At 28.5% G+C, this 25,881-nt stretch overlaps 1 protein-coding gene and 1 pseudogene across 1 annotated transcript; both read left to right on the forward strand.

Moving 5' to 3' along the window:
* The first annotated feature begins 492 nt into the window (after nt 1-492).
* Nucleotides 493-2,306, forward strand: LOC132933459 (uncharacterized). Its single transcript, XM_060999735.1, has 4 exons — nt 493-662; nt 759-986; nt 1,062-1,634; nt 1,709-2,306. The coding sequence occupies exons 1-4, from the start codon at nt 493-495 to the stop codon at nt 2,304-2,306; spliced, it is 1,569 nt and encodes a 522-aa protein (XP_060855718.1).
* A 7,035-nt stretch (nt 2,307-9,341) lies between these two features.
* LOC132933796 (membralin-like) lies at nt 9,342-25,299 on the forward strand (annotated as a pseudogene).
* The last annotated feature ends 582 nt before the right edge of the window (nt 25,300-25,881 follow it).

The following is a 25,881-nucleotide window of genomic DNA, read 5'->3' on the forward strand; positions in this document are numbered from 1 at the left end:
TAAGCTTAGGAAAACAATGCAAAGTGCATCGAAATCCCAGCCCTAGTTATAGAGTTATTTTTTTCCCTTTCTTTCCCAAAATGTATGGTAAAATGTCCCACGTGGAGGGAAAATTCCCGTCAACTAACACCACTGGCCCCAGGGCGTCCACACTGGATCACAACCAGTTACCAGCTACATAACTACAAAAGTGATATCGCGCGCGGAGTACCTACTATACGAGTGATACCGGAATATTACGTACCACGCAGTCCGATTTTATACTTTAATAAGTTGGATTTTCGATGTTTTTTTGTTTTTATAACCATTATAAACATCATCAACAATGTATTTAGAATTTACCATGTCCATTACTATCCACAACGTTGGTACATGCTGTTTAACGATTCGTTTTTCTATGCGGGATATATTCTAGCATCCTCTTCGCGTTATGCTTTCGACAGATACCTTATACTTATTATAACTAGTTTAGTATTTAAAAGTATCACCACCATGGATGATACTATTGATTCGAATTTAAATGAATCAAGGAGAAAATGTCTAACCAAATCCGAGTATAATGCAATAGCTGACTGGATAGACTCGTCAATTAACAATAACCACGATTTTATTCTAAACCGGTACGGTGTGTTAACCTCAAACGCACTCAGCAGATATCCCCAGTATGTTATATACATATATATATATATATATATTATGTTATAATTATTTTACTTTATTAATTCTGTAATCTATTAAATTGTATTATTGTCGTTTAGCCTACATACAAATACAGTTCGTAGTATTGTCGAAGACCGAGTTCAACAATATGTTCGTCAACGACAACATAAGGTCCTTTCCAGCACGTACAATGATGATTCTCCTTCTAATTATTCAGCCACATGTCGGACTACAGCTACAGAAAAATCTAAACTATTCATGAATCGTCGTCAACAAAAACGGATTAATAAACATTCAATCAGATCTACAAAAACAATGAATGAGAGGTAGACATTTTTTTTATTCAATATAGTGAATCTAATTTATAAGATTTTGTATATTAACGATACATGTGTCTATAGGTACAAAGAATTAGTTGCTAATGAAACTGTGTTATCTCCACTGATCACTTTGGCTGATAAATTGCTTATGCCAGCTATGTTGGTTGCAAAATGTGTACTTGCTGATCAGATAAAAGTAGAAAAATTGAACGAGAAACTTGATCAGCAGCATTCTAACAATGATGATAGTTTAAATAGTGTTGGATCAACTGCTAGTAACTTACAACATTATAGTGATTCAGAGTTGAAACAAGATGTAAGTACCAATGACTCGACAGTTAAAGAACTGGATACTTCGTATAGTATTGATGAACAGTTATCCAAACAGTTAAACTGGCTCACCTGTAAACTGCGCTCAATGTATACAACTGAATCGGTATTAAATCAATCTGATAGTAGTTCGAATAATTTACAAACTAGTTGTACTAGTTATACAAACTATATGTCAACAACTAATAAGATTTTTGATTTAACACCACACCAATTGGCCATGGCTACTTGGTTGATACGTAAAGATCCAAAGTTAGCTTACGAAGTATATAAATCTTCTGTTGTGGATGACCATTATGGATCATGTGTGGAATTTATCAAAAGGTATAATTTATAAAGTTATTTTGATATTAATTTTTTTTTTTTATTAATATCTCGATATATAAATTGTTTTACAGCTCCAATGGCAATCGTTTTGAACAGATTTTGAAGCAAACTTTGACAGTTTTGACAAAGTCCCTGACAAACAGACCAGAGAAAAATTATATAACTGAAAAGGATTGTCGTCTTCGTGGTTTAGATATGACACCTGATGTATTACTTCACGAACCTGTTGCCATTTTATTGTATGACGTTGACAATATCAAATACAGTCAAAAATATACAGCAACAAATTACGTCGGAGGAAGTGAAAATGAAATTCGAGTGCTAAATTGGATAGAATCGAAAGCAATGTTTGGTGGCCCTGATCAATTACGTAAAGCTACTCAAGGCCAATTGTTTCCTTACTGGAATCGCTATGGCCCAGGAGCTGTAATTTATTGGTTTGGTCACATTTTGGAGGATAACGATAAAGAACATGGTGTCCATGCTGGTGTTTCAATAAACAAATCTGCGAACGATATTTCACCATCTAATGTTGAATCGTCAGAATCATTTGCATTCAATTTTTGGTCAAAATATTGTCTATTAATGGACGGATTTCCTTCAGGTCATACAATTGTTATGCACAAACGCCATAATGGTTTAAAAAATAAAAGCTCAACTTCAGTTTAAAATTGTTTATAAGGTAATACAATTATTTAATAACAAACTTACTTATTTGTATAATATTTTTTATTTAAAGTACCTACATAGTACATAACATGTGAGACCTGATGAGGATGACACAGCCACAACCAAATTTAAGAACTTTATGAATATTTAATAATTTGTATATTTATTCAATAAGTAATTGGTGCAACATGCTTTCTAAATACAATGTTTTGTCCTTGTGGGCCAAGGAGACGAAACGAACAGTATGCTGATATCCTCTTACTTGACATTTGAGTATAGAAAAAGATACAATATCACTATTGAAATAAAAGCATTCAAAGATAATCATAGTTCTTATTCTTCTTACCTGTATATGAGATATAGTCACAGACACATAGTACACCTAACTCTGAAGAATTCTGAATATTATGTATCATTTAAGAGTTGTACTTCAACACTTAGAAGTTTTGAATGGTCAAGTATTAATTCATAGAAATTGGTGTGTTCATGTGTTTGATAAAAATTAGTTCAAACTACTACAAAATATCCTTAGAAATAGAAGTTGACACATTGTCTTTGCTCAGAATGGTTTTTCATATGCAACGATGCATCAATGAATTCAAATTTAACACATCTACTACTTCAGCATGAAGTAGGTTCTTACCACTGAACTAAATACATGGAATGCGTATTATGTAAAATTCTCATATATGTAAAATGATCCCCACAGGAGCCGCCATATGTATTCCGATTTGATTTTAAACATTAATATTATGACGATGATAACAATTTTCATAGATAACATAACATTTTGCTATGTTTTCCCTTGCTTCAGAATGCATATTGGCAACTTCCTATCTGGATCATATTTTGAATAATGCACGTGTCCCATGTGGTATCTACACTCAAAATAAACTAAACAGCAGAGCAATTTCTCCAGTTTTTATACTTGAAAATAATTAGTTATATTGTAAAACCTGGCTTAATAGGTTACCACTTTCAACAATTTGATTAAAATTACTAATTATTATATTATTTAAAACAACAAAATATGATAAGAATGAGGAAATATATAAATACATAGTAAATAATATATAAGTCATTAACAACTAAAATATACAAAAAAAAAAATTTTATTTCAATAATAATAGACAATAAAATATATATTTTAGAGTAGACTAGATTATAATTGTGGTAAAAAATTAATTGATTATAAGTACCTATATTGACAATAATAATTAATATTAGTCTAACTTAAATATGTAATAGAATGGTTTAAATACTATCTATACCATACTAAATGTTTAGACAAACATATAAAAATAATATTAAATACAGGCATACACAACTGTTGGAGTATAAGCTATGTCTAATATTCAGTATTCACTTAAGGTTATTTGTCTTTATTTAAAAATAACGATGTGAGTAAAAATAGTACAATTAAATGAAACTAAAAGACATTAATTATTTTATTGAAATTTTAGTTTTATACCGTTTAATATTATCCAAAATAATATTTTTAAAACAACACAGTGTCTTTAACTTCACATTGATTAAACACAAATGTATACTAAAAAAAAAAGTAATATAATCTAAGTAATATAATACAATATTTATCATCTAGCTTTTATATAAATTAAAACCTTAATATTATACTGTTGTAAACAACTACATATTATTATCTATTTTATTTATTAACTTATATATATATATATATATTCAACAAATATAAAGCCAACAGTATATTGTATAATTATAAGAATATGCATTTTAGACAAACATTTTTATTTGGGAGATCAGATTATAAGAAACCATTTAAATGCAGTTACTATTAGTAAATTGAATCTCAAAAAGAGGTATCTCACAACAAATACCTAAATTATCAATATATTTATTATTAACACACACTGTATAAATGATTTGTACAATTGATTCACTCACCGTAATTAAGTTTTAATTTTTCTTCGAAGTTTTGCCACCTTAAAATGTTTTTTTTGCCCGTTTAGGAGAATCTATATAAAAATGCCTCTTTTGACATTTTGATGTTTCTAAAAAAAAAATTCAAATTAATATTATATATAAAATAAAAGTGGTTCTCATATTAATAACAGTAAAATACAACTAATTTGTTGGTATACATAGAATCAAACAAACACATTCATTGTCATCTCCAAACTAGACTGTTCACATTCAACTGTTAAAATTAAATAATTTTATATTTATCTATTCTTAACATAATTTGAATTATTTGAATTTAGAAATTTTTTATATTTTGTCTGAATGGCATTGTTTTTTAATAACATTCTTGATCTAACCACAAATAGTTTTATAAAAATTTTGACTGAAATAACATAGTTTATTATATGATAAAAATTCTTTTTCGGTATATCCACCTTTTAGCCAAATATTGAGTAGTGATAAGTAATTTGAGAAACTAAAAATTAAATTATGAATTATAAACATAATTTATTATGTTGTTAGATTTGGATTTTATACTTAGACACAACAGTACCGCCGTAAGCTATTTCGAGGCCCAGGGCAAAGGCAATATTAAAATGTGTATGATCTATACAATCTCATATATTCTGTTTAGTTATTATTTACATTTCAGTAACTAACTAGTGTAATAGTAATCCTTGCACATTGAATGCAAAAAATTACTGGCAAAAAGAACATTGCCGATGCATGTTTAATTGATGTGCGTCACTCAAACTTTAATATTTAAATTTTTATTGTGAGTTCAAATCTTGGATCATATATTCATATACAATTGTCAAAGTTCAGAACTTTGGAATTCAGTATCAGAATTATTTCAAATTTCAGGGTTCAAGAATTGCACTTATGACTTGTCTTTATCTCTTTAAATGGAACTGGATTGATGCAAATTGTAAATAATGTTCCTCTTTTAAAGGACTTATTTAAAAAAAAAAAAATTTTACCATTTGTAGAAGTAACATAACTACCAACAGCAGGAGCAGACTGGGACCTACCTAGTTGTCCCACTATAAATGAAAAAAAATTGGCCCTATATAGACATAAACTTTAGGAACTTTATTTTTATCTTTAGGTTATTCACCTATCACCATAATCAACTGGTGATAAATGTTTTTTTTATTTTAATTAATTAGAGGTTATATTTATTTATTTGTTTTTTTTATTGTACTCAAAACATAAATCATGGATAAAATTTAGAGTATAAATGTGATAGGAAGATGCATCATTTTTACTTAGCTACACAATAATTTAAGAAATAATGAATTGTTTAAGTAGGTAGCTCATTGTAAACTTATTTACAACAATTCATTTAGTTGTTCTTGAAGCGACCAATCTTAATTATAATTGCATTGGGTCAATGGCACCATCCAGTTTTTTTTTTTTTTTTACATATTTTCAAGTTCAAACAAATTTTATTTAAGCAAGTAGTTTAATGTTTATGGGCTTATAACCATGAACCCGGATTTAAATGCACTAATAACCATCAAAAAATGCTCTAAAAATAGCAAAAATACCCTAAACAAAATTAATTTTAACCGCAATAATGTCCTTACAAAATGACCAAAAAATTAATTTTTGAGCAAACAAAAATAGGAATTTAACGACTAAATAGGTATATAGTATAATATTATTATATTTGATTACTATTCTGCAGTATACTTATTATTCAAAATAATGTTTAATATAAAAGTAAACACAAAAATATAAACCTTTTAGCTTTTTACTAAATTGCATGGATCAATAAATCATTGTTTAAGAATACCTAACTCATTTTAAATTATTATAATTTTTATTATAGAGTGATCGATGTTTGTATTGACTATTTTCTCAAAATTGTGTATAATACTTGTAAAAGTCTAAACCAATGTATATATTTTTGAACTTACTTTTATATTGGTCATTATTTTAAATTTTTATGAAACCATAATATTTGTAAACTTTGGGTACGTATAACGAATAGTAATCAATTATAACATTATATTAATATTGTATAAGAAAATTAAAATATTGATTATTTATGAAATATATATAATTATATTATTATACATATATAGGTACCTTCTTATATAATTATTTATGTAAATGTAATGGACGATTGAATATTTTAAATTTTCAGACTTTTTGTCTGATAATAAAAAATAAGTCCGGACTTTTCACCCAAATTTTCTCAAAATGGATTTTACGACAGGGATTTTGCAGCCGGATGCAACTCTCACACCCGCACACACAGGCATATGTCAATGCATCGCGAAAAATGAGATATATTATAGAGGTTTATTTCCTTAGGTACATTTCAGCACCCAGCTTTCAAAGGTGTATCTTTGGCACAAAAACGACAGGATTAAAATCACAAATCAGCAAAAACAAATGGAGTTAATTTTGTTTCGAAAATTTAAAATTGGGGGCGGGGGAGACACGGAGCTGATAAAATCCCTTTATTGATTATAACTGAAAATTTAAGTTTATTTTTATTTTTATTGTTAATTTATTTCTCAAAATAAGAATACTAACTATATTATATTAACTAATTAGTTTAATATTCTAATTAACTTAACTTACAATTAACTCATATGCCTCTTAAAATGGTCTTCTATATTTTTTTTATATTTCCAAATGAATTCATTTTAAATTTTTATATTATCCACAGTAATATTTGTGTTATTTTATTACCGTTAAAACAATTATAAATTCATAGAATTAAACTATAGAAAATATAATTTAAAATAAAAATATTAGTATTTATTTATTTAGGTACCTGTTTTGACTACATAAAAAAAAAAAAACTCTGTAAGAAAATGACCATAATATTTTTTATTTAATTTTAGTTGACATTTAGTTATAGTAGTCCTAGTAGGTAAATAATGATTAGGAGGTGTGCAGAAATATTAAAAGTGTATGACTTTAATAATAAATTAACTAATATTATAAATTTGCTAGCAGAAACTACCCTCAAAGTTGAAAATCGATGAATTTTTTCTACTGCCTACTTCGCATGTGTACGAGACACAAGAAAAAAAAACATCATTGTAAAATAAATTCATTTATTTCTCCACTCATAATCTAAATTCTAAACGTACTTAAATTGACGGACAGTAAATGTAATGACTGATGAGGTAATGAATATAGTCATTACTAGGGCTCGGAAGTCGATGACCTTAAAAACATCAAAAAATGACCTAAAAGATGCAAATATGACATAAAAATGACGAAAAATGTCTTTAAAAAATGACCTAAAAAATTACAAATTTAATATTTGTTTTAAATTTATAAAAATACATTTTTTTAAATATTTTACTCTATTTTACTATAAAATTCTATATACATTAGATTTTTTTGATGACGTAGTAAGAAAACTTTGACTTTGTTTTAAATGTTTGCGCTCTATCCCATTTTTATATTTTATACGGGAAATGTGTTGTTCAATAGTGAATTTTTTTTTTTGAGGCCACCTTTACCTCACATACTTTACAGTAAAGAACTGTGCCATCGGAAGAAAAAATATCGTCGCCGAATTCCGACACGGTACACGCAGACGAGCACTAACCGACGTTTTAATTTTCGGCATAAGTGTACAAACCGAATTTGCGTACAAATCACATATCCACGGGTTTCAAAAGAAATAAACTTAACAAATAGAGCACAAACGGCAGTTGAAAAGACGAAACGAATCGAGAAACACCAAAAAAAAGCAATAATAATGACAGACGCTGGCGTCGATTGCGATGGCTATCGACCGACACATCGGCGGCTTTTAAAACAATAACGAAGTATGTGAAAATGTCGAAAAGCATAACATTTTTCGAAAGAGGTTTTATTTTTGAAACATTTGAAAACCAACCGACCGCCGCCGCGGTGAAGGTACGCGATTGGACGCGCTAAGGAATCGACGGGACCGGGTCGGGCGGACTGTAGAAACGGAGCGGTGTTTAATTTTTTACGCCACGGTTTCACTACAGCCGGCGTTTTCCGTTCCACGGTTCCATCATAGACAGCTGTTCTCGAAGTCAGCTGTTCTTAATTTTATAGTATAGGAGGGAAGGAAGGAAGGAAGGAAGGAAGGATAGTAACCATAGACCTTTAAGTTCATGGACAGCGCTTAAAGAGAGAAGTCAGGGGTACGACATAGATTGAGTGAGAAAAAAAAACAAAGTAGTACAATTTATGCATTTCCTTATCTGGAATTAATGCGGGCTTCTTCACTACTTTATGTTCTTTCTCTCTCAATTAAATGATTACCTATATAATCAACTGGCATTGATGACAGGGTGGAGTGGTATGCGCTGTTCATTAGTTTATTGGTCTATGCATAATACGTATTCCGTGTATTTAGTTCAGTGCCTAGAAGTCTGTGCAAGATAACGTAAACAGTTCATGTTAGGCAACGTTGGAATAAACTTATCGAGTGTCGACTACGGGGTCTCAGACTAAATGCATTAATGAAATCGCAGTATTCACACTTACGCAGTAAAAATATAATAAAATAATAAATAATAAAGGTACTTCGATCTCGATCACTTTTATTAACTTTGACATTCCATGTGCGCTACCATTTTGAACCCACCCAAACGATCATTATTGGAGAATAATTATTTATTTATCATTATTATTGTGGCGGACAGAGTCGGTGGCCCTGCCGCTGTTGGCTGCACCGCCTGGTATAGCGCCGCGTCTAAGGCGACGTGGCGATGACCCGACATGCCTGGCCTCAGCTCTCTCTTCCCGCGACTTTCGAGTATTATAGCGTACCGCACCACATTATAATATTATTGTTGTTAGAAGGGTCAAGGACAAACAATAAATACAATATTATGCACTATAGTTCGCGCGCAGCTGCACCTGGAAACAACCAGCACGACGTAAAATGAATTTTCAAGGTGAACCTGTTCGTCGTTCGATCGTTGTCGTTGTTTCCTTTTATTGCCTGTCTAACCTTGACCGCAGACCGTAGTAAAGTCATCCCTAGTTATACGCTCCGCCGCCCAGACGATTCACTCGTTCGCCGCAATCCTTGTCTCGAGCACTAACATAGATATTCTATAACAGTGTTATAACGACTTAACCATGCCCACCAACGGTCACGATCATAGAGAAATGGTGGATTTGCCACCAAACGCCTCGGAATTGATTACAGGTGTTAATAACAACAACAACAATAACAACAACCAGGAGCTTGGTTTATTGGAAACCCTGGTCGGCGCTATGTTCTTTAGTTCCACCTTGGAGTACGCAAGAATATTCCCAAAATCTCTGATGAGGGTTATAGAATTTGTACTTTTATTACAGGTAAGCTTTTACTTTATACTAAATGTTAATGTTTACAATTTGTATTTTTTGATTTTAGGCTTTTTTATCATTTTTGGTACTTGTGTATGTACACATGACTTTTTCACGAACACCAGCTAGTTGTTTGGATCATGTTAAAGACATATGGCCTAGGGATGGTATACTCCGAGTAGAGATTATTCGACACAGCCATGCAGAACAAACAGGCACGTTGAACGAATTGTTAGAAAAATCTTATGAACGGGAATACAAACTAAAACGTATGGATATGAGTGAAGAAAATGCAACATTGTTCGACCACTTCATTAAAACTAATACTGCTGAGTAAGTACATAATATTATTATAACTATAAAATTAATTTGTTTTATCGTTCTTAAAATGTAATTTATTTATATAATACCTACTTAATCTGTTAATCTCCTGACAATATGCCTACTAATTGAAAAAAAAAAATGATTTTGATGGGATATTCAAGTTTTTAAAACAGATCCCTAAGTATTAAATATTTGTTTTCAAAATTCATATTTTATCAAACTTTGTTGAATATATTATGTTTGTAAAGGCGGGTTGTATAAAAAACAATCTGTACATTCGTCATCGGGCCATCATAAGGGATTCCTTAAACTTTTGAAATTTATATTTCTTGATTATTTTTAAATATCATAATATTATGCATTATAATAGGATGTTGAACAAAATCAACCAACTTTTCATTCAAAATACATTTTTTTATGTTATCATAATTAATTTTAAATATATATATAAACTGAATGTCTGAATCTATTGTAGGTATTTTTTTTTTATAGGTAGGTACTATAGTTGTAATAGTTTAAAATGTTATATTATATTTGGTGAATATGATATCAATATAACGGTGGAAAATAAAGCATTTTATTTGTTTTAATAAATTCTGTGAACACTTTTTCTTAGAATACCTAAATACCTCAATGTAATAAAACATTTCTTTTAGATTCTGAGCTAGTGGTTTTACAATGGTATTTATTTTTATTTTTATTTTTTTTTTTATCCTGCATACAAAATTTCTACCAGAAGGAGTGCTTCAAATTCAACAAATAGTACCTTTTCTTTTAGCAAATATCATTTTTCGATTTTCTCTATAGTTATTTAATGCCATGGGAAAAACCACTGACAAATTGCAAAAAACAGTTAAAATGAGATTTTATTTTCTAACGCTTTGTTCATCACCATAGAAACGAATAAAAGATAACAATATTAAAATATTAATTCAACTTACAGGTTATTACTTACTCATAATAAATAATAATAAAATATCCAGACTGACAAACCGTTTCTGAATCGTTTTTCTTATACAATGATATTATATCATTGAATTCAAGTTTAATAAAATCCATTATACATTGACCCACTTGTAACCTACTGTAGGGCAGAGCGACACCTACTTACCTGCTTTTTTTCATATTGTTTTAGAGAGTTATAGGCTGTACAAACGGAATAAAGATTTTAAACCTAAAATGTTTCATCATGGTTAAATTTCCCATCACATCATTAATTACACATCTGTTTCATTGTTATTATTCCAATATAATTTTGGGTTTTAAACATGTGTTGGTTTAGGGTTGTTACTTTTAATTACATTTTGTTACAGGGTTACAATCATCAAAGCTAATTTAAAAGTGTTGCAACACATTTTGGTAATCCTAACTATCAATATTATAATTACTGAAGCATAGACATCAATCTAAACCCTGATTTATAACTTAATATTTGATCGATGAACAATTTTTCTATCAATGTTTAAAAATTCTTCTACATAAAATATTATTTTTCATTAATAAAAAAATGTTAGGTATCACCTATAATTTGTATTTAAAAAAGTTTAACTTTTGTCATTTTTGTAAAATCATATTTCAGTTATAAACTTATTTATCTCATAAATGACATAATTTTTATATATCCATTAGATTTATTTGTTTCTTGTTAAATGTGTCTTTGAACATAATATAAAGACTACAATTATTCAATATTATAAATTATTAGATTTTTAAGTTTTAAGCACAAAAGAAATAATGTAAGTTGAAATTTATTTTGAATATTGGATAAAATTATAAGTGATAGTTAGATTATATATGTATATTGGTACATTTATTGATTAATATTAATATTAAATATATAGCGTATTTTAGATTATCTTATGACAAAATATTCTTTTTTAGGAAAAAGGGAGATATTGAACAATCAACAGAAGAGTTAGTTAAAAATAAATCTAGAGAGACTTACACTAACTTATTCAACTACTTACCATTTACAAATACATACACAAACTTTGAAGGTAAAATTTATTCTAAGTAAACGTAAAATAAAAATTTTTATTACAAAGTACATATTTTTGTCGGTGCCATAAAGTGGTCAAATGTTTTTAGCAGTTTATGCTTAAATTAATGTTAGCAGAAAAATCAAATAAATACAATTTACATCAGATCTCTTTATACTTTATATTATTATTAAAATCATATTATTACATTTGATTTGTTGGTAAATTCAAATTTATTTTGCCAAAAATTGTGAAACATTATTTGATCACAATTTGCATGATAATTAATTACCTATATACTATCATATATTTATACTTATATATAATATATTAAAATATTACTTACTATAAATTATATATAGTAGAACCTCGATTTTCCATACCTTCGTAGTACAGTTGTTATCCGAACTAGCAACTCCAATTTACGTTTCAAAACATTAATACGTTTTGTAGGCCCTTTCATACATATTAATTATTCATGTATAACAGTTATATAATAGTTTAATGTTAATAATAATAATTATTATTATAAATACCATATAATATTATGTTTATTTTTTTCGTGATATGTATGAACATATATTAAATTAATATGTGTACAAATTGTTGTGTTATTGGGTATAGAAAATTTCCTGTTAATTAAATCCTTATGATTAAATTATATTAATTTTATAAACAATTTGTATTAGGGACTGAACAATGAAATTAATTTAGCTTTGTGTTGAAATTGCTTTTAAATTCATATTTGTTTTGAGTATAGATTAATTAATTATTACTTTAAGTTACGACCATGTAGGTATTGATGTGATATGGGATTCGTCAATGAAAACACATAAATTATTTTTACCTTTTATTTTTTAGTAATATTTAACTCGGATTACATTGTTGAATATTCATTGGTGAAGTGGTTCTTGCATTTGTCACCCAGTGCCAGAAATCGGTCAAGCATTCCTGTAATGCTAGTAACCCTAGACCCTACTCTGTGTTATCGAGATTCAGTGAGTCAGTTTTTCTTGGAGTATTTCTTTGGCTACGATGAAATACTATTGTCCTCTGTTAAATCACTGGCTGAAAATGAACAAAACAAAGGAGTTTTGAGGTAAAGACTTACTCTCAAAGAGGCTTGTTGCAAATAGTTTTAATTTATAACTATCATGTAGATAATAATTATTGTTTAATATTTCAGAAATGTAATTTCTGATCAATATAAAAGATTTGATAGAATGTCAAAGTCTAGAATGTGGTATATTGCATCGTTCTTCATAATGATCTTAAATGTGAGTATAAAATTATTGCTTATTATGTTTAGCATAACAAAAGAACTCTTATTTTAAACAGTACCTTACACAAATGGATACAGTTATTAGCAACATTGTTATACAACGAGAAGTAAAGTAACAAGAAAGTGGGTTGTGGTAGTAAAGTTAATCTAGTTGTTACTCAAAAGTACAAATATACCTTGAAATATATATATAATTTTTTAAATAAACAGGGAAACAACTAAATGTTTATTCAACATTTGTTTTAATTCTTAAGTGAATAGACCCATAGTAGCTTGAGAAACTATTTCACCAAATATTTATATAAGCACATTCATTTAATTCATCATTAAATTAAGAAAAATTTTTTCGTTATCATAAAGCTTGAAAATATAATACACGGTTCCCCATAAATTGTTCTTTTAGCAATTTAAAATATTTTTAAAAAACTTTTGCATGATTTGTGTTTATTAGCGTTTGAAGTTCAAATGTTGACATAATTGTCAAAATTAGAAAATGTTGTAAATTATTTTGTAGTTACTAATTTATATAATGTTCAATTTTCATAGCTAAGGCATGACATTTAACAAAAGGTTCCTCATAAGTGAAACAAAAAAATCTAAAAAATAAATAAATGCAATTTATTTTAGACATTTGAAGTTAAAATTAGGACGAAATTAATTATATAAACAAAAAATAAAGATTTTAGTTATTTTATTGTAATTTATAAATATTATTCATGGGTACTTGAAATTTCACACATATTATTATATTTTATATACACAATGAAATTGTTAAATATATTTTAAATTAATCTTATGCTTTTGCGGTATTCACTCAAAAGTTAAAAACAATATGATATAAATAATACATCCTTATTACTAGCTGACCAAGAAATGCTTGGCTATTGCCAAATTTCTGTATATTTGTGGATCAAATGAACATCATTTAAATAGTTTGGAATAAATTATTGTGCTTAGTTGAAATTATAGTTATTAACTTATATTGTTATTATTAGCTATACTTTGGGGTCGTTGCTACGGCAATCCACCATCATTAGCAATTTAATGTAAAGGAAACTCGTTATAACAATATTTAATTTGCTTTAGATAATTTTCTTATCTTTGTTAATTTCTTTGAAAAATTCTAATAATTTAACTTTTGTCTTTAGTTTTGTTTATTGAACATGATAATTAGTCAAAGTAATCAGTTGAATCTAGGAAAGTGATTCTAGTTGTGCATTGGAGAGGTTAAAGTTTAAAAATCCCAGCAGTTTTCAAAAGTATCGGGGTAAAAAAAAAGAAAGAAAGAAGAACTGCATGTTTTACGCAAAATCGATTTTATTTTTGGTGTAACTCAAAAACGAATAACAGCGTAGACCTACCTATTTAATAATATACTGTATATTATACAATGATGATTTAGTTTATTTTGAATTTAACACAAACATTTTCGTAACTTACTCAATGACTTGGAACACTCATCTACTATTCAGTAGAGTGATATTCCCCCTTTTTTTTTTATTATTTATCAACTTAATATTTTTACTATTATTATAATAAATTATTCCATTAGTTTAAACCAATAACTTTTTTTTAATTATGTAAAATGGATTTCAACCCTCGGGTTCAGGTTCGTGTTTGGTTTTTGGTTAGAATCAACCCTAAATAATCAGGGCCAATAACGTCACAAATTATTTATAAATACAAATGTCTGATAAAGTACTACTCTGGTATAGAAATAGGTAACAGAGTTGTTTAAGAATAAATACTATTTAAGAATTTTAATTTTTAATACTACATGATGTCGTAAAGGTGTATACAAGTAAAATGCTGTCTGCTCTTGATTTGACGGTCGTACCTTTCTTTAAACTTTATGGATGAATAAAGATTGTCAATTTAAGTTGAGAAATATTTTTTATATTGTCTAAAAATTGTACACATTTTTGGATTAAATATGCACACAAATTTTGTTAGTATAAATTATGTGTTAATATAAATCACCAATTGAATACAAATACACACACACACATGAATAGTTCACAAATACAACTAATTGTTAAATCACTTATGCATATACCTATGCAGTGGAGGGAATACGTTGGTATAGGTCCTCATAACGCTAAAATTCTTAAATACGATCGTAGCCCGTTGGATGATAACCATTTTACCATAATTTATCAACAATATATAATTTGAGAATTTCTGATTTTTTTTTTCACTCCAAGACAACCAATTGCAGAGTCATGCAGTTACTTTATTACAAGCAGCTCAATTTATTAAAAGGACTATTAGAGTGTTGGAATAATTAAAAACTAAGGATAGAGAATATATTTTAGAAGCAAAAGTAGCTGAAATAAATATATGGTTTTAAAAACAATCACTTTGGCCAATAATCACAAATTGATTTCTCTCAACTCAAATCAACCTATAATAAGTCACTGAACTAAAACATTGATATTTCTAATGATAGTAACAATATTAACAAACATGAATATCTCGACTGTATGACTGAACTAGGTTTTTATCAATTCATTTCCAACTTCAATAGAGTAAGAGAATATAGTGCCTCATGTAATGATCACATTTTTATTAGAACTAATAGCATTAATAAAATTGAAAGTTTTATTTCACTTTTTCGGTATAATTGATCATTATGTAGTTGGTTTAACAATACAAAATAATGAGAATAAAGTAGATAATACAAATAATATTAAAAAAGTTAACTGGAATACATTGCTTAAAAAATTATCGCTTACCAATTGGAGAAACATACTCAATGAAGTAAATGTCAATAATAATTGCGCAAATAACTTTCATAATAGGTACTGTTATGAGTTCTATTACTGAATCAACATTATATACACAGCATCATTTAACTTGTGCAAAGAAACAAAAATTAAAACCCTGGTTTACATCTGGCCTTTTAATTTCTTTTAAGAAAAGGGATAAATTAAGTTTAAAAGGTAAAAAGAGCGCCTACCTGGCACCAATATAAAAACAAGTTGTGTTCATTAATTCAACTAACCAAGAACCTGTATTATAAAAATATAATTAATCTAAAAACTAAAAAAACTAAAAAATTGGGATACTTTTAATGATATTTTTGATAGAAAGAAAAAGAATACTGTTTTGAGTAATTCTATACAATTTGAAAATAAATGAATTAATTTAGTTGAGGAACCAGTCTTATACGCCAATGTTTTAAATGATTTTTTCTCAGAGGTCGACGCTAATATATATATAAATGCCCTAGCAATGATAACTATAATGAATATATTAATACACTTAAAAGCTGTAATTCCTATCCCAATGATATTTTATTTAAAGAGATCTCAGTAACTGAAGACCATGAAACAATTCTAATACTAAAAAATAATAAATCTCTTGGCTTCGATATAATAATTTCTGAATTACTTAAAATAATTGCTCCTGCTATTATTAAACCTATTTACATATCTAATTAGTTTAAGTTTTAAAATCTGTAATTGTCCCTATTTCTTAAGCGGGCGATGCTACTAATATTTCTAATTATCGGCCTATAACGTTAATATCAAATATTAGCAAAATATTTGAGATACTTGGTAAAAAGCAACTGCAGTATTTTTTAACTTCAAAAAATTTTATAAATTGTAACCAATTTGGGTTTAGAGAGAATATGGGTACTAATGATGCATATACTTCACTTGGAAATTCTATTAATGGTGCACTTAATCAGGGCCATGAATGTCTAACTATTTTTATTGACATTGCAAAAGGTTATGACTCGGTTTCACATGACATATTATTAATCAAATTGCAAAAGTTATTTGGAAAAAACAAATATTTAAAATGGTTTAGATCATATCTATCTGAAAGGTGTCAAGTAGTGCGAATTAATGGTCAAATTAGTATTGTTAAATCTGTTAAATTTGGTGTACCCCGGGGCACTATTTTGGGGCCTATATTATTTTCAGTTTATATAAATGGCCTATTTGAGCTTAATCTAGATGGTGAAGTTCTTGCTTATGCAGACAATACAGCTCTGTGTTTAAAGCTAAAAATAATTTTAGTCTTGAATTAGCAGCAAAATGCGATTTTATTAAAATAAGGACTTGGTTCTTAGTCAATTCATTGTCATGCAGTGTAGATAAATCCGTTTTATGACTTTTGCATCTCAATGCTACCAATCTTAGAAAACCATTCACCAACTTGTTTAGAAAATAGGAGTTGTGATTTTAATTTTTTTAAATTAATTTGTGTAAATAATGTTAAATATCAAGGTATTTACTTTGATGGGGATATAAAATGGAAAACACAAATCAATTTAAATACAAAAATATAAAGGAAGTTTTTCTTGAAATTTAAAGAATTAAATGTTATCCTAGATATATTTACTTTGCAGTAGTGTTTATTTTACTTTGGTTCAGTCTTGTCTTATCCTACGGTATAGTTTTATGGGGATCGGCTTACCCGACCACTGTAGAACAGTTAAGTGTTTAGAATAATATTCACATAGAATATTAATACAATTTCATTAAAAGACTATGACAGAATACCTCACAACTTTTTGACTCTTAGGAATATTTAATATAAAACAAATTTTTAAGTGCTTTTCGTTAATTCAACTACATTCTGATTTGAGTATTCGAGTCCTTATTAAGTATTATTCCTAAAGAAAAAAGGGAGAATTTTCATAGAGTTCCTAAATGTAATTCTAAGGCTTATCAAAACTTTTATCAATACAAGGCAATAGCAATGTATAATAAACTAGGTACCAAAATATATTAAATTAATAAATGATAAAATGTTGTTTAAAAAAAAATAAAAATTATATGTTCCAGAGAAATAATCATTAATCTCAATAAATGATACTTTCTGCCCATGTTCATTAATATTATTATTTAAGTACTATTCTGTTTTTCTTTTTTTTTCTTTACTATACTCTTGTATAGTATTTATGGAGCCTCCCACGTATTAAATATTTCTCAATTTCGGTGCATATCCAAAACATTATTTACGACTACACCATTGTACCTACAATACCAAAATTAATTGATTTTTTTTTAAATAATTTATGTTTTGGTTTTACGACGGTGTATGTTTTTTTGTCTGTCAGCAACATTTTGGGTACCTAGTAAAAGTGCTCAAATGTTCGAGATCGCCATATTTTCTAATAAAAAAAGTGAATGTAGTTGTTACAAATGGTTTCAATAAGCGTCAAGAAAAACAAAAGTCGTTATTTTTGTGCAAAACCAATTTTTTAAAAATTTGATTTCCTTTTTTAGTTTACTCAAAAATTAGTTCCTACCTTGACATTTTCATTAAATATTAATAATAGCATTTTCCATAAATTGTAAAATTTTTGAAATATTTGACTCTTTTTGAGCTAGTTATACATTTTTCGAATTTTGTAAATTTTTTAAAAATTATTCTCGATAAAAACATTTTATTTAACACCTGTTTTGAATATTATTTTTGGGTTGAACGATTTTTTCCAAGTAATTTTGATTTATCAACTTGTATTCTAAACCCAAAATTGGCGGAATTAGAGCTAGATTTATATCTACTTATTGTTTCCTTTATACGACCATGATACAAATTATTATAAAAACATGAACTTTTGCAAAAGACCTATAAGTAAGCATTCGTAACTAATAATCTAATTGAATGTCCCACAAACAGAATTGAAAAATATTTACAGGGTAATGAGTGATAAAGTGTTCCCTGTTTCCGGGAACACACTGTATATTGTATTAAAATTAAACGGATTGTTTTAGATTCTTAGCGAAGCGATGAATGTATTGATTTTACAATGATGTAGGTTTTTTTTTTATTTTTTTTTAAATTTTTTATTTTTGTGTCTGTCATCAATTTTTAGGACAGTAAAGTGCTTGGATTTTCTTCAACATTAACTTTTCTGATAGGAAAGTGAATCTAGTTGGTACTTTAGGGGGTCAAAAGTAAAAATTTCTCAGTAGTTTTCAAAAGCGACGTGAAAAACAAAAGAAAAATTAAGGAAAAACGGGAATTTTTACGCAAAATCTGTTTTTGAGAAAATCGATTTTGGTTTTTGGTGTAACTCTAAAACAAATGACCGTAGGGACATGAAATGTTGACTGAATGTTTATATTAGCATTTTCTATACACGATAAAATTTTGAAAATATTTTGACTCTTTTTGAGCTGTTTACGGACATTGTCAATTTTCAATTTCTTTAGTTTTTTTTTCTATAAATATCAATAAAATTTTATCTGTTGAGTAAAAAAGCTTGAAAATTTAATAGAAGGCTCCTAGGTTATTGTTTCAAAGGCAGATGAAAAAAATTAAAAATCCTTAGTCACAGTTTTTATTTATAAGCATTTAAAGTTCAAATTTTGACAAAATACAGAAAAATCACGAAAATTAACAAACTATTTTGAGTTGAGAATTCATAAAAATTTTTCTTTTTAAATCTAAGATTTGAAAATGTAATATAAGATTACTCATAAGTTTGTCTACCTTTATCAAAAAAAAAATATTTACAAGAAACTTAAATTAATTTTTTATGAGCGTCTGAAATTTATATTTTTACAACATTTGATATTCACTCGATTTCTCATGTAACAATTTTCTTATTTTATTGTAATCAAAAAACGAATGACTGTAGATACTTGAAAATTTCACTGAATGTTTATATTAGCAGTTTCTATACACGAAAAAATTTTGAAAAAATGTTGAGCGGTTACGGACATTGTCAGTTTTCAATTTTTTTAGTTTTTTTTTCTATAAATATCAATAATAATTTTTTTGTTGTGTAAAAAAGCGTGAATATTTAATATAAGGCTCCTGATATATCGTTCTAATAGCAGTTGAAAAACATTAAAAATACATAGGCACAATTTTTTTTTATAAGCATTTAAAGTTCAAATTTTGACAACATTTATCAAATTTATAATTTAATAATGTATATAATGTTTAACTTTTATGGCTAAGGATTTAAAATTTAAAACAAGGCTCCACGTAAATAGGTTATATATAAATTACTTTATTCACAATAATATTATCAAATATACTTGGTAATATCATACGCTGACTGGCCGTTTTCACTCAGAATCGTTTTTTTTATCATTGAATTCAAATTTAACACCATCCATTACAGTGACCCACTTGTAACCTACTGTACAGCAGAGCGACATCCACTTATCCACTTTTTTTTTTTTTGCTTTCAGACACTAATGATTTCAACGATCATGACGTATTTCCAAAAACAGATATTAATTTTCACAGGTATTCTATATTATTTATTATGGTGTTAAATAAATATATAAATAATAATTATTTTTAAAAAAATTCTTAACATTTTGTGTATGTATCGCTGTTTATATTGTTCAGTGGCTTTGCTGCAATTACCTTTTCATCGCTCAGTCTCTTACACGGCGGTGCTACTTTTGATTGTCTTTCTGGCTCTGATCGGTGAGTAAAATAAATTACGTTAATAATGATAGTCATAATCCGTCATTGGTTGTTGATTTCCAATGACAATATACGTTCTGTTTATTTATTTACTGTTATTATAATAAGTATTATTATTTGAATTCCTGACAGGCTTGAAGGTTATACTGTCAGGAATTTTCAACGACAGAACCATGGCATTTTACGTCATATTGATTGTCTGCTTAGCTGATCAATACGTCACGAAGTTTAGTCGTTGTCCGATGACGAAAAAGCATTGGCTAAAGTGAGTACTATGTAATATAAAAGCTTTTTTATATTGTCGTCGTATATTATATACCCTACGGCGAGACTTACATGAAGATGGCCCCCCGACTTTGTTCAAACATTTTCAAAATTATTCCAAACAGTTGTAAATTAATTGTAAATAATTGTTAATTCAATACCCGAATTTCTAAACACCCCCCTTGGCCGTTGAGTCAAAAATAAGTTTCGAGAGGCCAAGTTCACGCAGCCCCCCGACTTTGATCTATCGACATCGAACAAATTGTAATTAATTGTAAATTAATTGTAAACTAAATTTGCAAATTTGTAAATCAGCAGAAAACTAAGAAATTAAAAACAAAAGTCGGGGGGCGAAGTTCACGCAACCCCCGACTTTGGCCGATCGAGTCCAGCAATCCGACCAACTATTCGTTGGCTGATTTTGAGTTATAAGACACTTAAGAATAATTGTTATATTTCTTTAAGTATTAGGAAATGTGGAAGTTATAATAATTTCCTATTTTATTATACCATTTCGTTTCTTATATTTTTTAGAGAACTTCTACCATCTACTTCCTTTCAAAACTTGTTTAGGTCTAAATTAATTGTATTTAAATGTTTGAACATTTTTTGATTCAACAAAATTTAAAAATAAATTTAAAAAAAATAATCAAAATGTTGTTAAAACGCCTGACTAGTTTTTATGCATTGGTATTGGTATGTTCATTTAAACATTTTTATTTTTAAATGGTTTAACTGTATCCCAATCGTTTTCAACTATTAGTTATTTTTACTGTTACGTAATATTAATAATTGTATTATATGATATTTGTTAAGACTTCGAATGGAGTACTAGTGAGTATTACCTAACGTTTATTCTAAATTAAGAATAATTGTAATTTTTTGGCCTATGCACCTGAGTAGCCTAATGAACACGTCATTGAATTTGGTCAAATGGTCCCACAGACTTCAAACTGGTATCAACATTTTGAAATTTTTATGTAATTAATTGCATATCTCACCAAAAAAATTGCAATTCGTCGTAGAGCCCATAAATCCAAAAATACTTATGAGGGGCCAAGTTCACGCAGCCCCCCCATACAGATACAGATGGTCCAAAATAAGCACATTTAGTAAACAGATGATAGCAAATAGTAGTTCATCTATTATTGAACTTATAGACTTAAAAAATGTAAGTAATTTATTCAAAAATATTCCATGTAACCTATAAATGGTATAAAAATAACAATAAACACAATTTTTTTAAATATATTTGGTTAGGTTAGGTTTGGAGTGTATAACAGAAATTTTTTTTAAATATGATTTTTTTATCAATCATTTTTTATTGGAATTTTTTTTATGAAATATAGATTTTTAAAAATATTATGGAATTTTTACCAAATAAATTCCTTATATAAAGATTTTTTATTCAATTTAGAATCTTTTTATTAAATACAGAATATTTATCAAATGATGTTTTTTTTATGAATTAATGATTGTTTATCAAATGAAGATTTGTTATCTATTCTTTTTATTACATTATAAATATTATTTTATAATATATGCATTTTTATTGACAAATTTAGATTATTAATTAACATTTTTTTTATTAAATATATTTTTTACGAATCATCGATTTTATATGTAAAATATTTATTTTCTATCAAAATGATTTTTTATAACAGATTTATTATTGATTTGTAGTAAGATTTTTATTCAATTTACATTTTTTTATAAAATAATCGTTATCAACCATTTTTTATTTAAGTTTTTTTATCAAATATAGATTTTTTTAAATGGAATGGATTTTTTTTAAACATTTTTTATTTAAGTTTTTTTTATAAAATATAGATTTTTTAAATATAATGGATTTTTAACAAATTAAGTCCTTATATTAAAGTTTTTTTATTTCATTTAGATTTTTTATCAAATATTCATTTAATCGTTATTTGATAAAAAAAATCATTTATTTAAAAATCTTAATTTGATAAACAACCTTAATAAAAATATGATTGATAAAAAATCTAAATTTAATAAAAATCTTTATAAAAATTCTGTTATAAAAAATTGATATTTTATAAAAAAATCTAAATGGAATAACAAATTTTATTATACGGAATTTATTAGATAAAGAAAACCAAAATTTAAGAAGTCTATATATTTTGATAAAGAAATGTTAATATAAATTGTGTTTGATTAAAAATTTAAATTGAATTACAATTGTCAACAAATATTCTAAATTTGTTAAAAATTCATATTTAACAAAAATAATATGTATTGCATAGTTAAAAAAATGTATATTTGATAAAAAAAAGTAAAAATATCACAATTATTCTTAAGTGACTAATAACTCAAAATCAGCCAACGTATAGTTGGTCTGATTGCTGGACCGATCGGCTGATGTCGAAGGCCGCGTGAACTCCTAGTTTTGTTATTTTGATTTCTAAGTTTTCTGCTGAATTACAAATTCCCAGATTTCATTTACAATTAATTTACAATTGATCGCAATTTGTCCGAAGTCGATCGGCAAAAGTCGGATATATGTACGTATATTGTAATATGTATACTACTGTTGTGTGTACCTACCGAAGTATATGGTATATAGTAAAGCCTCTTTATAACGGAAAATAACAATAGTCCTAACCTAAACTATAGGTATCCCGTATATTTTAGTCTCTATAAAACGGAAACTCCTTAATTATAACGGAAAAATCAGTAGGTACCAAGCGATTCCGTTTTAAGGAGGTTTTACTCCTTCTATATCTGTATATGTAAATCGATTATGTTTCTGTTCCAGGTTTTTCTATCTTTACCACTTATCGTTCTACGCTTACCACTTTCGATTCAACGGTCAATTTAGCAAACTCGCTCTCATTTGTTCTTGGTCCTTTATTCAGGTAATACGAAATGGCTTTTTTTATTGTAATTTTTGCTATTGTTCACGATGGATTGGATAATAGTATATATAATATAATAATTATTATTATGTTTGCGCCGTTACCGATCCTACGGTTATTGCGGTTGTCGGCAACGACTCGCGTATTGTGTTGTGAATGGGAGCGAGAGGGGTTGCCCGAGGTGGCTACTGAGCACGATTAGTGACTAATTTTATAATATCACCTGACGGCGACAGCTACTGGTGGTTAATGGTCTCTCGCTGGAACGGCGACAGCGTACGGGATGAATGTCTTCGACGATGTGTTAATAATATTGAGTTGGTGGCTTAGCGCGGCGCAGTGACTGAAATCACTGCAACGGCCGAAGCCACTAGTTCTCGGATGGGTGACCACCGGGGTTCGCAGTGCGCAAAAATCTTGTCACACACACACGTGTTATTAACCGACCGTCAGTAGTATACGTTTGTATGTTCACAGTACGTTTTTTTTCACCACTGTAATTTCACAACGTTCAAGGGAGGATTACCCGCTCGAACACACTGATTTTACCGTAACACAAATCACGAGGAGATTTCACACCCGTTGTCCACCTATATTTGCCACTCACACAAAAATATTTACTGTATAGCATTTCACGGGGGGATTTCACATTTTTTGTCCACGACTTCTCACCTTACACTGTGTATTTTAAAACTACAGGAAGTTTGCACACTCAAAACGGTTTTTCCACTTACTCAAAAATATTTAGCGTGTACACACCAATTTCTTTTTTTTCCCAACAAACCTTGTTATAAAAATGAATTGGCATATAGTATTGCGATGCGAATGTATGGATTCAATAGTTATGTGTTCGTATCTTCTCGCGCGTTCTTTCATTCTTTAAATGTACTTAAAAAAATTGTATATAATCGATGATCTGAGGTTAAAGTGGTAGTGCACCGTGCATGTATATTTTGTTATGACTGTGTCGACGTCTCGTAGTTATTTGCTAATACTATACGTACGTATGAACGGTCAACCAGAAAGTTAGAACTCATTTTCACGCTATTATACATTTTTTTCTGATCGTTGGTGCACTTAACCTAATAATAATTTATTTATATAACATGCAGTACTGGCAAGTCTTATAATCGCAGACCATCGAGTCTGTTCAAATTTGAAGTTTTAAATAGTGTTAAACAGTTAAACTGCGTTTAAACATTTTTCTCTTGCCCTTTTTTCCGCAGCATTCCATGGTTTACTTTTTTCACCACTATGAGCTGCTGGATGTGCTGCAGCGAGCTGAACAGTTGCAGAGGTTCATCCAGCAGCAACATCAACTATAGCACCAGCGGCGGCAATAGCACCAACCGAACGGTGGTGTTTACTAGGGGCCGGAAGCCGGAGGTAACCATCAGACCGGTCTAGAATTGCAGCCTGATGGACGAACTGAATAACCTGGGTCATTTCGGGCAGTGCTGTTGCATCAGCTGAAAGCCCTCACTTTCGAGCCGACCCCACCACCACCCCCAAATACACTACAGAAGAAGTCTCCACAAGCCTCCGGGGATGCCTTCGTCATGACCGAAAGTGCCGGTCCGGATAATGTAACGACCATTGTCGCAATGTAATGGTTCGCTTTATACTCGCGATGAGCTGTCAAACTTCCTACCATCTATGCTTTACATACCCATCTTACTTACATTATTTTATGACGATGTTGACGACATAGTTGCCTACTACTGCTCCTCCTGATATTATTCTTATATAGTTTTTATAATAAAGCGCAGATTATATTATTATATTATAATTAACACATTAACGCCCTAAAATCTGTGATAATATACGATACACATATGGTAACGGTAGTGATGAATACCGAGACGAGTAAATGATGTATATAAAATATTATATAATATATAAATGTATCACGGAAACTGAAACGGCGACAGCGTATGTGATAATATGTATTATTGAGATTGTATAATAATCAGGGTTTGCATTTGAAAAAAAATTCTGTGTTATGTTATTTATAATTAAAACATTTTGTTACAGTATGCGTTAGCATCCGGAATTCATCGTTTTTACGACTAACAATACTTATTATTTTATCTTAGATAGTCATGTTTATCATTCGCACAAACTCGTTCGCGTGATGCGTTGTGTGGTGACATGTGAAACTGGCCGCTCCGCTGCTTTTGTCCTAGTGATGG

The sequence above is a fragment of the Metopolophium dirhodum genome, chromosome 1, assembly GCF_019925205.1.
Source record: "Metopolophium dirhodum isolate CAU chromosome 1, ASM1992520v1, whole genome shotgun sequence".
Taxonomy (NCBI): Eukaryota; Metazoa; Arthropoda; class Insecta; order Hemiptera; family Aphididae; genus Metopolophium; species Metopolophium dirhodum.

Coding starts and splice junctions, on each gene's coding strand:
- LOC132933459 (XM_060999735.1), top strand. CDS start 493: ATGGATGATACTATTGATTCGAATTTAAATGAATCAAGGAGAAAATGT. Junction 987..1,061: donor ACAAAAACAATGAATGAGAG/GTAGACATTTTT, acceptor ATGTGTCTATAG/GTACAAAGAATTAGTTGCTA. Junction 1,635..1,708: donor TGTGTGGAATTTATCAAAAG/GTATAATTTATA, acceptor ATTGTTTTACAG/CTCCAATGGCAATCGTTTTG.